This window comes from Nematostella vectensis, chromosome 1, assembly GCF_932526225.1.
Source record: "Nematostella vectensis chromosome 1, jaNemVect1.1, whole genome shotgun sequence".
NCBI lineage: Eukaryota > Metazoa > Cnidaria > Anthozoa > Actiniaria > Edwardsiidae > Nematostella > Nematostella vectensis.
In genome coordinates this window covers 6256072-6273227 of record NC_064034.1, presented here as the reverse complement: position 1 = coordinate 6273227, position 17156 = coordinate 6256072, and the positions used below count along the sequence as shown (strand labels likewise).

Here is a 17156-nt window from a genome sequence, read left to right as displayed (position 1 = left end):
GATATTGAAGGGTATTATTATGAATACAATTTGATTCTGCATTTTAAAACGCATTACACAAAGCATCAACTTGTTCTAAGCATGTTCTTAGAACTTGGCAAAATCTCAGGCTGGACTTTGTTTTATTAAAAAAGGTTCTTATAAAGCAAAAAGAGTTGACTAAAATGCAAATGACTCCCTTCTAATATTGTTACTGATGCATCGCCCGAGGGGCGAAGTGTCTAGCATTCAAAGAGTTTGACCGGTTTTACTAGTTTGCTCAAGGTGACTCAAATGATCTCCAAGATTAAGCAACGCTTTCCGCATAAACTAGTTACACTTTAAATCCAATTGATGAGGTGATATCGCAAAATTCGATAAAAAACAATCAAGCTCTAAAAAGCAAGACCGACACATCAAAGAGGGAAGTTAAAAAAACACTAGAATATTCCTAGTAAAAACATGTTTAGGGAATAATGATTTAATCAAACCGCTAGAGGGGAAATGGGAAGGCAAAATAGTTGACAGAAAAAGTGAACGGTCTTTTGGCTACAAAGTCGGAGACCGCATACAAACATTAAACTCTCAGTAGACCACCGACTCGTTATAAAACATGGAGATTACAAACGATTAGATCAGAGATATAGCTGTTATAGGTTTCAGTTGAGCCGATCGTTATGTATTGCATTATACACAATAACAGTTTTTATCGAAAATGCTATTAAGCTTGTTTACGAATTCGTCAAAAATGTCGGCGTTTGTCGGGCTTTATTTAAAGATCGTTACAGATCATTACCCTACTAAGTGTATTGCAGAAGGGCATAGAGTATGCCTCAACAGACAGGCCTCGTTCCTGCTGCTATTATTCCGCTCACATCGGTTGCGCCATAAAAATACTTATCGCAAGTAAGTTGACATTGCAGGACATTGTCGGTTCGCAAGTTGAATTCATGGTCTATGATATTTGACAAATTTTTCACTTTTCTATCGCCGAATTTCCTGATGTCGTCGAAGACTTTATGTCGCTCATCCCTACACGCGCCTACTTTCATTCTTTGATAAAGTTAAGTCCCTCTTTCCAGGGGCGGATACAGGCTTTCTTAAAAAAAAACATTAAGTTTTTGGATTTTTAGCTTCCATACATCTTTTTATCAACAATTTGTTCCCTGAATTATTTTCTACATTAGATAACCGTAGGAAGATCGCGGTTTTGAAGGGGTGAGAGTAAGGTTTAGAGGTTATTTTTGTCTCCTGCGAAGGGGAGGAAGCGCCCTATCCCTGAATGCAAGTAACGCCTCGAATGAGTCGTGGACGTTTCAGAAAGCCTTATCCTTATGGCGTGTATTCTAATTTATATCGTAAAACTGGAATCATATATATAATACGCAAGTAAGTGGGCACCAACTCTCACGGAAAAACCGAGGAACTTGAAAAGTACAGAACCACTCTCAGCCAAAAGGGGGAACCGGAAAAGGGTTTGATGTGGGGAGCAAAGAGAAACTCACAAATTCAAGAATTTTCTAAGCGAGAGATCGAACCCATAAAGGCGCCATTTTCAAGTCTCGCAGAAACCCAAAAGTTATTATGAAATTGACTTTCAGATATTCCCTGTTCTCACGACACAAATCACATAGAAGTTTTCAGTAAAAGAAGTACGTTTCCTCAAGTACATTGCGTAAAACATAGCAGGAGACAGGACTTGAGACTAATGATGTACAAAAAAACGATTGAGTGCGTGGTTGTAAGCTAATAAGGCAATATAAATAGAAAGATAAAAAAATGTTTCGGAAGATTAGTTCTCCTCGAACATATAAAAATAGACTAAACATAGTTTCATGTGTATTTTAATCGAGTGTAAGTAGCCGAAAAAGAAGACAGAATAATTCTTCTAGGCACATTTTTCAGACACAATAAGAAATAAAAAAAAATTTTCCTATATATATCAAACATCCATCCGCTGAAGCTATTAACTAATTTCTAAGTTGTTTTAAGGTTCATCACCTGATTTTGTTTTTCGAAGAGTAACAAGGCGATGAGGCTCAATCAAAAACTATGGTTTCAAAAGGAAACCTCGCGTGACACATTTTCCTGCCAAGTCCACAGGGAGCCAAAAAATGCAGCTTTGCCATCTTTAGACGACTTTACTTTGGGAAAAAGAAACAGAGAGGAACAAGATTGAAAATTGGTACTTTTTAAGGAAAGGAGCATATATTTTTAATGGGTATCTTTTTGTCAAATGTAACAAATCAATCTGTGTCGCTGTGTCGTTTTTCTAAATGGTCTAAAGAGCCTGGGGCGAGCGCGCGGGAGACCTGTGATATTCTAAAACGTTATGGACTAGGCTCCATATCCAAGTTGGCTGCCCATCAAAATCGTAGTAAACACGAATTCCTGCAAGTTTACGTGGAAACTCTCGACTTACAAAGCTCTAGAGCGATAAAAAAAAAAAGCGAAGAAAAAAGTTGAAGTGGACTCCCAAATATGGTATGTAATGACCGAGCAAGCTAGAAAAATGACAGTTTTAAAACAAGATTGACCGGTATGTATAGTACGGAAAAATTATGTTTGTGTGTGTTTTTTCTGACTCGCCTAATTGACACAAAAGGACTGCGGAGGAGGGCCATAAACGCATGAGAGAATGAAAAACCATGTTAAACGTGAGAATGTTTGACGGATACCCACTTACGTTATTAAGGCGGGGCTGTAACCAGAATTTCTCGAAGGGGGCGGGTGAATACACACATGGCTTAACATACAGCAGCCTACCTTTTAGGAGCACTGCAGGGTTTGAAGTTATAGGCAACGGCTACTTTTTGCTTAACGTGAATGTTGCACTTGTTACCAGCACAATGTTATTATAATAGACTGCACCTCACTATAACTCGTAACGTTTATACTGTATACTGTACTACACTAGAACCAAAGCTAAAATTTAGCTATTTTTAAATAAAAATATAAAATAAAATAATTAAAATACTGCACGATGCAAGTTCAGTTTATCCATTTATTTTCTTAAATACTATTGGCCCTTTTCATCGTTTATATTTTTATTGTATTACGTTATCTATTCTCTTAAAAATAGTGCACACGCTATAAATAAATTGCGTAAAAGATCCCATATTTCTTATTCCAGGCAATTGAACTGAGAAAATAAAATATCATTTCCTCCGTAATCTGAAAAATATTATTACCAAGTTTTCACGACTAACAAGATTAATCTTCTCGCTTCAAAAGTAATACAGGAAGCAGCTAATATTGGATTTTTTAATGTTGACGAAAAGAATTGTGTGAATCGACACGCACATGTCACAAGTCATGTACCTTTTTTCTCATTACTAAAGAAGGCCAATCACGCCGCCATGTTATGATTCTGATGTGATGATTATGTATATTCAAGCAAGTAACAAACATATTCTCAATCAAATATTATTAATAACGTACCACACTTCATTCGTATATTGTTATTTTGAAGTTTCCTTGGGAATGAACCGTTGTATTTTCAATGATAAACAAATAAAAAAAAAACTCTTAGAGCCATGATAGATGACTTGGTGTTTTTGCTCTTTTTGTAAACTGTAGTCAGAGTAGATGATAGGAGATGTGCTGGTGGTATTAAGCCTACCTTGATGATTTAATTATCAAAGTTGCAGCATAGACGCTTATCTCACGCTATTATAAACCTTATCACTAGTGGTTGATCTTTAAAAGACCCGCGTCGCAACACACTCGCAGCACGAAAAAGATTCTGATTACGTAACGGAGGGGGTCAGGGAGAAAATGAGAGAAGCATAGAACGTGACTGTAACCCCCGGCAGAGCAAAAAGGCATAAAGAGGGAAGAAATAACGTAAGGAATCGCTAATAGGCAAAGGCGGAAGGCATGGGCAGAGAACAATTCATAGAGTATATATGTTAAAGAATCGCAAAACAATACAATCAATATCTCCAAAGCGCTGAAAAAACATATGGGAGCTTCACAGAAGGGTACTCGCCGACATCCATGTAAGTAAAATGTTATGAATCTCATGTTGTCGAGGTGTAATAGGGGTTAAGGCGCACTTTTATTTATATAAACAGCACTAAATTAGACATAAAACGCGCCCCGTGGTTTCAAATGACATGTAAAGCGAAATTGAATTCGCTAAGAACACGGCATAATGAGACTTGCAGCCGTACCTAAGTAGAACTTCTGTAAAATGCTTTCTCGGCTTATGCATTTCCCCAAAATGGACACATCATAGACACATTAATAACAAGAAAAAACTTTTAACGTTTGACAGTGGAAAAAGGAAAACAAAAATGCGTTTTGTTACGACAGAAGAAAGGCAAAAGGCTTAAAGCTCTTAAAATACATTTTGGGCTTATCCTTAACAAATGTCATAAATAGGAAGAAAGAGCTTTGGGTTTTGAAGTGATAAAGTGAAGTAAATAATGTAAAATCTACTTGCCATCTTGCTGATAACTGGTTTACGAGATTCAAAGCCTATCCTCATATAAATATGCACAAAAAAGGTTCTCTGACGCAAAATGAGGCACTTCCATGCTGAATAACAGAGAGCAAAAACAGTACAAACTCAAGACGTTTGTAAACAAAATGCAAGGCGGTTTAGATGCCATGTAATAGTTTTGAAAAATAGGATAGAGAGCGTAATATTATAGATTTAGTAATCAACAGATCCTAAGATATGTTTCCTTTTTTCTCATTTCAATTGCCAAGAACCACATTTCAAATACAACGCATCAGAGAAGGGTTTCATTTCAAATGAATCTTGACATTTCTTCGTCATCTAATGAATACTGTTTACTAAAACTTTTAAACAAATCAGGCGATAGATATAATAGAGTGTTTTGTATACGTGAAAGCCAGTTAGAATCACTTGCTAGAATTTTAATCGAGAAAGCTATAGGCTATGTTCTTTTTTTATCATTCCACCGAGGCTTCGTACAATTTATATGGCCGCCTGCGTGCCGGCAAGTTATTGGATAATAGCAACCCATATTAGAGTCATCGCTTACAATAGCTCAGTTTTGAAATACGCTAACTAGACAATGCATCCAGTCGAGGCTTTCGTCTGATTCTAATCATTTACTTCAATTTTAAAAGAGAGCCACGACGTGAGGAAAAATGTTTTTTACGCATTGGCTCGTATCGACATGATGAGCATTGGAAAGTCTTCAAGTCATAATTGCATTATTGCAACTTATTCTTAGCAGGTAAAAAACTGAATCAGAAATTTGCTTGTTAAAACTATACTTATCAAAGGGGGAAAGTTTCTAGGATGTGGTGTTAACTTGCAGTTCATAATGAGTTTACAGCTATCAAACTCGACAGGGTCAAACAGCAAAAAAGGAATTTGCATAACATTTTGTGTTTCTTTGTAGTGTTATCTTGTCCAAAATAAGTGGAAAAGTTTTTTTTTTTAAAGAGAAAGCAACTGAGTACAATTTTGAGCTTATTGTTTTTAAACGAAATTTAGAAATTTTGCGTTCATTTGTGTTACAGCGACATTCAGTAATTTTTAAAAGTATGTGTTTACTAGAAACTTGGAATCGTGAACATAAAAGGGAAAGCGACTAGACTGAGTCTCCTTAAAAGCTCACAAATCACCACATCTCAAGTTATAACACTTTATCAAATGAATTTAAAAGGTACATTTCAGAGTCGTTTACTTCTAATTCCTATGTGTATTGACCTTTTCAACGTTTTTTTTTTCTGAATTTTTATAAGAGTGCCCTCTCTTATATTTATTTAAATTTTGATAAAAGAAGCAATAATTTCTGTCTCGAGTAAAGAAGATAAGAGGCACTTATAAATATCATTGTTAGCGCGTTTGCCCATGGAACGATACATTTATTATTATAACAACTCTATTTGTGTCTCACAAAAAATACTTGGTTCCCAAATTCATCGGCTAGTGAAATAAAACTATCAATATTATCGATGTTGTTATTTTCTCGAACGATAACTTGCAATCACCGACATGTTTTTTCAAAGCTTCTGATATCAAAACTGTCAAGCGATGTCGGCAATTTTTGCCGAAACAATAAATAGTCTTTGCAATGCAGCTCAAACTTATTTCTTGTTTGGTTAGAAATTCCAGGTCATCATTAATCTTGCAGCATAACGGTCAAGAATATTGAAACAAAGATTAGATTTGTGCAAACTAGAATTTATTCAAAAGCACTTTTTCCCTTTTTTTCTGAATCTTAATGACGGGTTTATTAATGGCCATTTCAAAACAATTTACAAGGACACTTTTAGAGAACGCTTCAGACTATGAACAATCACGGAGAAACCAAAGGATGTATGGGCGCTAAGAAATTTATGAGTTATGAGCAAAGAATGGAGCTCTTTACTTTACATTTCTTTCTTTCCTTTTTACTTAAGTTCTATTGTCTTTTATGCAAAAACTTTCTCGTAAAACAAGATGACGCAGAAAGTCACATTTCGACCCTACGATGGCAAAGCTCTACTCTCCTTTCCATTATCAAAAAAGCCTTATATAATTGCAGCTTTTAAAATATCACCCATCATAAGCGAACGGAAATTGACGAAGAAAGGATATATTTTTTTCTCTATCTTACATTCTGCTAAAACAAACATTTACATGTTTGTTGTAGCAGACAAATACCAGTGCAACCCCAAAAGTATAAAAGTATAAAGTATAAAATTCAAAAGTATAAAGTGAATAATGTAAACATTATACAAGTGTATAATGTTTACATTATACACTTGAAAGTGTATATTGTTTACATACATTATACACTTGAAAGCTTGTGGAAAAAAACTCAGAGGAAAACAAATGGGTACCGGAAGAACATTACTCTCTTACTGGTTAAGACATAACTCCATATTAGTGGAAAAAAATGGTGCTACGTCATTCAATTTTCAATCTAAGAAATTTGTACAGTGAATGAGCCTCTTGCACTGGTATCAATTCTGAGTATAGACCCACAAACAAATCTGGTTAATCAACTTTTATAGAGATATAGAATTTATCTCCTTAATCCCTCAACAAAACCAATACTTTTCAAGCTCGCTCACGAATTTTTACCGAGTGATGGATATAACATAAGCTACAGATTGCTGAGAAAATAAACAAATCCCCTGGTACTTACAATTGAAGTGAAATAAAATATTTTGTTTATTCAGGGTTTACATGGATATATAATTTGGTGCACAATCTTCAAACTCCCGCCCAGATGTGAGCACTTGCAATTTGACTGCGGTTTTACTTGCAGTTCAGGGGGTTGTTTGGGGGTTGAGGGAAGCTTTAAGGTCAGGAGATACTGTAGGATTGTTGTGTAGCATTGTCACCAGTCTTCTTCCGGTCGATTACGTAACAATCTCCGATGATTTGTAATGGAAAACGCGAAAAATATTTCTAAAGTATAAAAGCAGTGGGCTAATTAATAGCGCAGATTCAAATAGATTTGTTGTTAAGGTCAGGGGGTAGTGTGTGGTTGAGGGGTAAAAGGCCAGGGTAGTGTGGGGTTGAGGGGTACAAGGTCAGGGGGTAGTGTGGGATTGAGGGGTACAAGGTCAGGGGGTAGTGTGGGGTTGAGGGGTAAAAGGCCAGGGTAGTGTGTGGTTGAGGGGTACAAGGTCAGGGGGTAGTGTGGGGTTGAGGGGTACAAGGTCAGGGGGTAGTGTGGGATTGAGGGGTAAAAGGCCAGGGTAGTGTGGGATTGAGGGGTACAAGGTCAGGGGGTAGTGTGGGGTTGAGGGGTACAAGGTCAGGGGGTAGTGTGGGGTTGAGGGGTACAAGGTCAGGGGGTAGTGTGGGGTTGAGGGGGTACAAGGCCAGGGGGTAGTGTGGGGTTGAGGGGTACAAGGTCAGGGGGTGGAGTGGGGTTGAGGGGTACAAGGTCAGGGGGTAGTGTGGGGTTGAGGGGTACAAGGTCAGGGGGTAGTGTGGGATTGAGGGGTACAAGGTCAGGGGGTAGTGTGGGGTTGAGGGGTACAAGGTCAGGGGGTAGTGTTGGGTTGAGGGGTACAAGGTCAGGGGGTAGTGTGGGGTTGAGGGGTACAAGGTCAGGGGGTAGTGTGGGGTTGAGGGGGTACAAGGCCAGGGGGTAGTGTGGGGTTGAGGGGTACAAGGTCAGGGGGTGGAGTGGGGTTGAGGGGTACAAGGTCAGGGGGTAGTGTGGGGTTGAGGGGTACAAGGTCAGGGGGTAGTGTGGGGTTGAGGGGTACAAGGCAAGGGTAGTGTGGGATTGAGGGGTAGAAGGTCAGGGTGTAGTGTGGAATTGAGGGGTACAAGGTCAGGGGGTAGTGTGGGGTTGAGGGGTACAAGGTCAGGAGGTAGTGTGGGATTGAGGGGTACAAGGTCAGGGGGTAGTGTGGGGTAAAGGGGTACAAGGTCAGGGGGTAGTGTGGGGTTGAGGGGTACAAGGTCAGGGGGTAGTGTGGGATTGAGGGGTACAAGGTCAGGGGGTAGTGTGTGGTTGAGGGGTACAAGGTCAGGGGGTAGTGTGTGGTTGAGAGGTACAAGGTCAGGGGGTAGTGTGTGGTTGAGAGGTACAAGGTCAGGGGGTAGTGTGGGGTTGAGGGGTACAAGGTCAGGGGGTAGTGTGGGGTAAAGGGGTACAAGGTCAGGGGGTAGTGTGGGGTTGAGGGGTACAAGGTCAGGGGGTAGTGTGGGATTGAGGGGTACAAGGTCAGGGGGTAGTGTGGGGTAAAGGGGTACAAGGTCAGGGGGTAGTGTGGGGTTGAGGGGTACAAGGTCAGGGGGTAGTGTGGGGTTGAGGGGTACAAGGTCAGGGGGTAGTGTGGGGTTGAGGGGTACAAGGTCAGGGGGTAGTGTGGGGTAAAGGGGTACAAGGTCAGGGGGTAGTGTGGGAGTGTGGGGTAAAGGGGTACAAGGTCAGGGGGTAGTGTGGGATTGAGGGTACAAGGTCAGGGGGTAGTGTGGGGTTGAGAGGTACAAGGTCAGGGGGTAGTGTGGGGTTGAGGGGTACAAGGTCAGGGGGTAGTGTGGGGTTGAGGGGTACAAGGTCAGGAGGTAGTGTGGGATTGAGGGTACAAGGTCAGGGGGTAGTGTGGGGTTGAGGGGTACAAGGTCTGGGGGTAGTGTGGGGTTGAGGGGTACAAGGTCAGGGGGTAGTGTGGGGTTGAGGGGTACAAGGTCAGGGGGTAGTGTGGGGTTGAGGGGTACAAGGTCAGGAGGTAGTGTGGGATTGAGGGGTACAAGGTCAGGGGGTAGTGTGGGGTTGAGGGGCACAAGGTCAGGGGGTAGTGTGGGGTTGAGGGGTACAAGGTCAGGGGGTAGTGTGGGGTAAAGGGGTACAAGGTCAGGGGGTAGTGTGGAATTGAAGGGTACAAGGTCAGGGGGTCGTGTGGGGTTAAGAGGTACTTTAAGGTCACCAGGCCGTGTGGGGTTATATAGTTGTTGGTCACCAGATAGTATAGGGTTTAGTAGTTTAAGGTCATCAGGTAGCGTGTGGTTAAAGGGTAGTTTTAAGAAAGGAGAAAGTGTTTTTATGCTTTTAAGATGTCCATCAGAGATTTTTAATGCCATGTCATCTCAGGTCATACGTTTCAATATGATATCCTGTAAGCAAGGAAGCCCCTAGGATCTGTTTTGCAACGTGTCATGCTTTGATCTGCTTTTAAAATTAAAAAAAATCATTAATCTCGGCATACCTTTAAGATACTAAATTAGTAACACTAATAGAAAAAATAAAAGTCAGAATATCGAAATTTTCTTTCAGGAATGACAAGAAAACACAAAATGTTATCTTCCGTTTACGTCCGTTTACTTCCTGATTTTTTTTTCTAAACAACCCAGCTAACTAAATGCAAGTTCAACAGACTTTTCCTTGTTTGCCTAGTTGAGAGATTAATGGTAAAAATGTCAAGTTTTAGACAGACAGGTGACAACTAACTGGGATAGCCTCGGTCAAATGAAAGACTAAAGAAAAAAGAGTACGATATTAGCGGTAGTTCATCCTGTTCGACCATTCACTGCGTATTTCTATATCCCAAGAGAAGGCACTTAGCGGAGAAATTAAGCATTCTGTGCAAATACATTAACGAAAGGCATATTAAAAATGTGGTTCACAATTTTTCAATTTTAACACAGAGCAATGAGCTCGTTTGAGATAAAGCCATGAAATCTAAACTTCCAAACATTAAGGTAAGTTAGACTTCATATGAAATCCTGTGAAATAGTTTAACGAATTTTTCAATTTGAGTAATAACGTTTTTCCATCATACTTGCGCGATTGCTAAGCATTTCCAAAAAGCCAATATCTTAAAATGGTCTTGCCATGAAACCGATCTTCGTTCACGCGAGCGGAAATTTGTGATTGTTTCAAAACGAAGATTACTTATTTGTATTCTCGTTATGGTTGCCTGCGGGGGTATAATGAAATGGAGCACATGACACTAGATTACATACAATCCCAATTTGCATGTCAAAACACCCTTTTTTGAGTTATTGACCGAACAGAATGTTTTTTTGTTAATCGAACTGGCGAACTAAGCTTCGTTATCACGTACTCGTATGTGCATGGGATTGGTGGAATTCTCTTATTGTTACCAACAATATATAGATCTCGGGTGTAAATATCAGGCTGTATCTGGGTCGCGTGAGTTTTCCCCTCTCTAACCGCATTTTGGTGCGACTTTTAGTGCGGTTAGACCTTGAATGTAAGATAAGTGAAACTTGTGGATATTTCAAAACACAGCAAAAGATTTCCTTTATGATTGGAACGATTAACCAAAAGAAAAAAAAAAACAGACTACGTACTTTGATTACCATACAAGATGACCAGCTGTTAATGAGAAAAAAGTCACTCTCTTCCACTGCACCGATAATTCAACACTGTCGTTGAAAGGTATGAACTTAGTCTAACGTTATATGCAAAACAGAAAGTCATACTAATTGCCAGAGAAGGTCAAAATCGGACACTTTTTTCAGGGGTTTTCGAGTATTAAGAACACGAGGTGTCTCAATTGGTTTCTATTCAAAACGCATTTTAAGATATGGTAATGAAAGGTTGTGTTATGTTATATTGCAATATGGAATACTTTTATATAAAAGATAAAATTCGTAAGCGTCCGTTTCTTTCACAGAAAAAAAGGTTTTCGCGTAATGATACTTTTAACTATTATGACGCGAAAACCCTTCTCTTAAAAGTGAAAAACAACGCATTTGAGTTTCTTAATTGGTTTTCAATCGCCAAATCTTTAAAGATATGGTGTGAAAAAGATTTGTTACTTCAAAACAGCACCCATTTTGACATGATGGCACAAATACCTCAGGGGGTGTTCTAGTGGTTATTCTTTCGACGTTGTGGCCTAGGAAATCACCAACATTATTAATATTTTATGGCCATTGGAATATCGAAAAATGACAAAAAAAGTGTGAATCTATCTTTTAAGCTTATTGAGTGTACTAATACTAATATATTATAAAAATGAAGCCATTCGTGATTTTTTTGACGCAACAGGAAGTTTAAAAAGGTGTGTTTGAAAAGCTCCAAGGGTAACCCACCTAAAGCATAGTTGGTCATTTCTTAAATAAACTAAATACCCTAATTGGCATACTTTTGTAAACGAGGTCTTATTTCCGTTAAATTTGTAGGAAGCAAATGTCAACCGAAACAATCTATTCTCCTTTGCCAGGGAACTGCCCTAGCAGGCAGGTGTAAGGGAAGCGAAAGATGATATTATTTGTAATAGCAACGTTGCAAGCAGTCAAGGCGTTAATTCATTCATTCTTACTAGCGCTTGTCTTTCGAATTCTGACTTAGAGATGTGAGATGTGCATTTATTTCACTGGGTTTTATAGGGGGAGGGAGAGGGGAGATATGGCTGAAAAACGACGGTGGGAGAAGCTAGAGAAGTATACAATTAACGCCTGATAACAAACCCCAATCAACTTGTAAGGGAAATGAGAGCTATCTACGGAATCTTATCATTGAAAGTCTACTTATTTCCATTATCATTTATTTACAATAGCTTCGGAATAAAATCTGAAATCAGACGATACGGTCTATTTCCTTTTAACTAAAACAATTAAGGAAAGCTATTTTCAGGAACTTTCAATGGGCGAAGAACGATGAATCAAACTTTTAGTGAACCATAAGATTCAATTAGTTGGCTTATTAAGCATTGCGTTATTTAAAAGCAATGTCTAGTCCATATTTTGCTATCACTTTTCTCCAGCAGTGAAGCGCCGTGAGACCGGAACACGTACAGTAATTAACTTTTAACTTGGTTTCATCCGCAGTTCTCCAAAAGTGTTGTTGCTACCTGAACGCTGCGGAAGAGGAAACAGCGGTTTAAAGGATACGCTAGCCCAAGCCATCACCTTACTAACCCAACATCAAGGTGACCAAGTGCGAGCGCAGCCCTCTATCACACTAGGCCACTAAGTGTACTACTGCTTACTTATATTTAAAGCCTGAAGGTAAAGCGTCTGATATTTGGATATACTAACACTTCAAGGCTCAGGGATTACCGACGGATATAACAACACAACGACTGCAAGGGCCACAGCTTGTGAAAAGTACATAAGTGTACTTCTTTAACAATCTAAACTAAGACAATTGAAGCTTTGGGGAGTTACGTGTGCCGAATAATTTAGCACTGCAACCAAGTGAAACCTTGCGAATTAAAAGGGGGAATGCGCTGGTAATCAAAAGGAAATAAATTTATCAATATTATCTAGAAAATAGCAATGTTGGCAACTGGTAATATATCCTTAAATAGCACTGAAATCCTTTCAAGCATGGAAGGGGAGTTCATCCGCGTCCTGCAGTTGTTTTGCTATATTGTGATTATGACTATTGGCGCTGTGGGCAACACCCTAATCTTCGTTGCAGTTCTCGCGCGAAAGAAACGCAAGATTAGCGAGTACTTCATCCTGAACCTCGCCACCACGGACCTAGCTGTCAGTCTAATCAGTATTCCACTGGACATCGTTGAGAGCCTGTCAGGTCACTGGCCGTTCGGAGAATTCCTCTGCAAAGTGGTTTACCCCCTTCAGACCACCCTGATGTCTGTCTCTGTATTCACACTGCTTTCCATGAGCCTTGAGCGCCACAGGGCCATCATGTACCCGCTCAAACCAAGATATCATCGAACGCGCGCGCTGAGCGTCATCGCATTCATCTGGCTAGGGAGTATCGGCCTTGTCGCGCCTTACAGCTACGTGTTGTCCCTCAAGGAGACATTCTGCACTGAGAGCTGGCCTGGTTTGAAATACGTTAAGGCGTACACAATGACTGTGTTTCTGGTCCTTTATCTTGTTCCTTTGATGGTGATCTCTGCGGCGTACATTCACGTCGGGCAAAAACTCTATAACGACATCGAGAAACTGAAGACGGTTTTGATTAGTGCAGTCAACGGAAAGCAGATACTACGGACTCGGCTGCAGCGAAATGTCCACATTGTTAAGATTTTCACGGCTGCTGTAGTCGCATTTGCGGTATGCCTTTTACCGACACACGTGGTATGGCTCTGGCACGACTTCGGCCAAGGATCGAGGTCTAACGCGTTCTCCACCATTTTGGTTTTTGCTAATATAATGAACTACACTAACAGTTGCATCAATCCCTTCATATTCGGAACCCTGCAGATGCGATGTAACGTTTGTGTAAAGTTTTTAAGCCATGGTTTACAACGAAAGAATACGTCAAAATTGCACGACAAACGATCGTTCTACTCGCTACGAGTTTCGTTTACAAGCTCGTCTCGACTGTACAGCGGAATCCGTAGAAGTAGCGTATCTACGCGGAGTATCCGCAAGATGTCAAGGGATCGTAATCAACAAGTAGATAATAATATTGGCACAATAGGATGGCACGCGAGGAGACAAAGCTCGAAGCCAATTATTGTATCGAATATCTGAGCATGCTTCTCCCCAAATATTATATTGTGTCAGACTTATATAAATTTGATGATCTAATAGTTTTTTGCTTTCGTCCCTGAAATCCACTATTGCACACTGCTGGCGTCTGGCTTATTAGCAGATGCAGTCAATATAAGTAAAAAAAAAATTCTCAGTTTTATTCTCGTGGCAAATATTTGCAGTGTTATCATTAAAAAATGCCTTTTATTCGTGTGCTTTCCATTGCCATGTTTAGAATTCTCCATGTTAATGGGGAATACAACTATTGTCAATAAAGTATTATAGAATTATATTCATTGCTTTTTTAGTGCATATGGATCAGCCCCATCTTATCCCGCAAATAAATTTTGATTTTTAAGGTCGGCATGTCGTTTTTTTCTATTTAAATGCTAACTTTGCACAACAATTCATAGATCCGACATGTCAATCACGCGCACGAATAGCCAATAGGAAGGAGATTATGCAATAACAGCCATGTGGTCCCACAAATGTCCCACAAAAAGACGGCAAAAAAGATTGGTTTGAGATATTTTTTGCGTATCTGGACAAGCATATAAGCATTTTCCGGTCAGCGTACAAAGTGCTAGCCCTGTTTTCTTTGATCGGCCACTTTAGTGTAGAGTTGGGACTCAAATTGCAGAAAAACACGTAAAATTTACTACGAAGAAACAAAAACAAAAAGCAAACAAACCACATACAAGAGCAGTGTAAGTCCTACCATTAAACTTGTGTTTGATATTATCCTTGGTAACTATATTACATACAAGAATGAGACTGTCGTTTGTATGTGTAAATCTTGACGTTTGCCGATGAAACTTGTAGTAAAAGGGCGTAGGCAGCGAATTCGGCTTTCTCTTCTACTTTTCCTGCACTTAAATCACTTCAAGTTGAGAAAAATAGCTTTGAAAACACATAAACATCATTTCCAAGTTTTCGTATTTTGAGCTGGATTTGTGCCGTTTCCATTCAACAACCAAACTCGTAGTATCTATTTCTATGTTTCTCTACAACATTTTCACCAAGCTTGGACAACAAGACAAGTTTCCATCGTTGTAACCATGTTTTTAAACGTCTTTATTTTAGATAAATCCGAGCAGGACTCAATGACCTCATACGACAAGTTGTACAATTTGTGGGACTTTTGTGGGACATTTGGATTGCACTTTGCTGGCTTCTATTTGCTGCTTTATGATTGGAAATTCGTGCGCGCGTCCAAACTACAGTATAGGAGGGGGGGGGGGGGGGGGGTGACACACTGCCCATGAGCACTTGCGCGTGATTTTCTAAGTTAGCAGCAAAAAACGCGCGAAATTAACGGGGAAAATTCGTCAAAATGCATCGGGGAAAATGCAAATTATCCTTATTTAATGCGTGTAAAACAAGTGAAATGGAACCTAGGAATTAAATTTGGAGTCAAAAGCTAGCTCACGTGTGTGCTTTTTCATACATTATGTAATAATGAAGACTACGAAAACATTGCCCTGCCGTCTTGTTCGTTTACATTTGTCTCAGGCAAATATTTCTTAATCTAAGGACTCTCTACCCTAACACTGTAGCTGATTCGATTCAACAGATGAACTATAAATCGAGGTCTAGCTCTAACCTACCTTAATTCTAAGGCGCAAATTTTGGCCTTTAAGAAAGACTACTTGAATCAACTGGTCAAGTTATTTACTTGTGTGCATAAAAGATGTACAGGATACTGAACAAAGCATGAACACATCCAAGATGCAGAGAGTACATAAACATTTCCTTATACATGTTTTCTTTTCGACGTCATGACACATCAAGAACAGTATAATTAATTATTATCATTATTATCAAAATAAATAAAAAAACTTAAAAAGAAGCGCTACTACTGGGAATCGAACCCGGGTCATTGTGGTCGGAGACAAGTGTCCGCACCTTTAGACTAACATCGCTGAGTCGTCTTGTAACTTAAATTATTTTTAATACTATTGGTATCGTACCGTTCGAAAAGTTTTTGCTAGCATGTCAAATTTCAGCATATTTTTTCCGGAAACAACATTGTCATACAATGTGTTTTATGCATGTTAACATTCGAGAAAATAGTTATTCGATGAATAAGCGAGGGCCATGTGTTTTTAAAAGTTTTGTTTGATATTTAGTTTGATATTTAGTTTAGCTGATTGGAAAGAATTGTGAAAAATTAGTTTGTGGAAATCTATCCTCTTCTATTTTGTTCTTCTAACAGAGGCTTTTTTTATTACCCTGAAAACAAAGACCCTGCTAACAGAAGCTTTTCCCTTGTGTTTCTCGGACTTGATAGTCGCAGTTTTGGCTAGTCGCTCTTTCAGCGCAAACTCAAATAAAGAACGCGAAAACCCAGAGACGCGAATCGGCAAGTACTAAGAACAAAAAGAATTAAAAGCGTTGCTAGCATTTTACTTGTTTTGTTTGCAAACTAACAGCTTGAATTGGACTAAACCGTAGAAGACCGATTGACGTCAGTGACGAATGCGCATGCCCACTCTCAACCCACATGGAAGATTTTCTGAATGAACTAGCTTATATATACTTTACGGTCATACTAACAGAAGACCTTTTTCCGTAGTACTTCCTTACCGACCTGAAACCGGTCGGTAAGGTAAGTACTTCGGAAAAAAAATTACTTCATGTAACCATATTAAAATGTATCATTTTCGTGTAACCATATTATCATATTATATTGTTATATTGTATTGTATTCTTCTGTATTTCCCTGCATTCTCATGTATTTCCCCCTGCATTTTCATGTATTTCCTTGTATTCTCATGTATTTCACTGTATTCTCCTGAATTCCCCTGTATTCTTCTGCATTCCCCTGTATTTCCCTGTATTCTCCTGTATTTCCATGTATTCTCCTGTATTTCCATGTATTCTCCTGTATTCCCCGGTATTTCCCTGTATTCTCCTTTATTTCCCTGTATTCTCCTGTATTCCCCTGTATTCCCCTGTATTCTCCTGTATTTCCCTGTATTCTTCTGTATTCCCCTGTATTCTCCTGTATTCTCCTGTATTTCTCTGTATTCTCCGGTATTTGCCTGTATTTTCCTGTATTTCACTGTATTCTTCTGTATTTCCATTTATTATCCTGTATTCTTCTGTATTCTCCTGTATTTCCTTGTATTTTCCTGTATTTCCATGTATTCTCCTGTATTTCCCTGTATTTTCCTTTTTTCCCTGTATTCTCCTGTATTTCCCTGTATTCTCCTGTATTTCCCTGTATTCTCCTGAATTCCCCTGTATTTTTTTCTATATAGTACATACGCCGCTCTTATCATGAACCATACAAAACTGTTGCCATGAAATATTC

The 17156-nt window shown here is 39.3% G+C and overlaps 1 protein-coding gene across 5 annotated transcripts; it reads left to right on the top strand.

Annotated features, from left to right (window-relative positions):
* Positions 1–771: 771 nt before the first annotated feature.
* On the top strand, positions 772–14132 carry LOC5519061 (galanin receptor type 1). Of its 5 annotated transcripts, none has more exons than XM_032363881.2 (2): positions 772–885; positions 12218–14132. In XM_032363881.2, the coding sequence occupies exon 2, from the start codon at positions 12668–12670 to the stop codon at positions 13838–13840; it is 1173 nt and encodes a 390-aa protein (XP_032219772.2). In that variant the 5' UTR covers positions 772–885; positions 12218–12667; the 3' UTR covers positions 13841–14132. The 5 variants fall into 5 exon arrangements, with proteins under 5 accessions (XP_032219772.2, XP_032219768.2, XP_032219771.2 ...); XM_032363877.2 differs by lacking the exon at positions 772–885 and adding an exon at positions 3532–3980; XM_032363880.2 differs by lacking the exon at positions 772–885 and adding an exon at positions 4037–5192.
* Positions 14133–17156: the final 3024 nt, after the last annotated feature.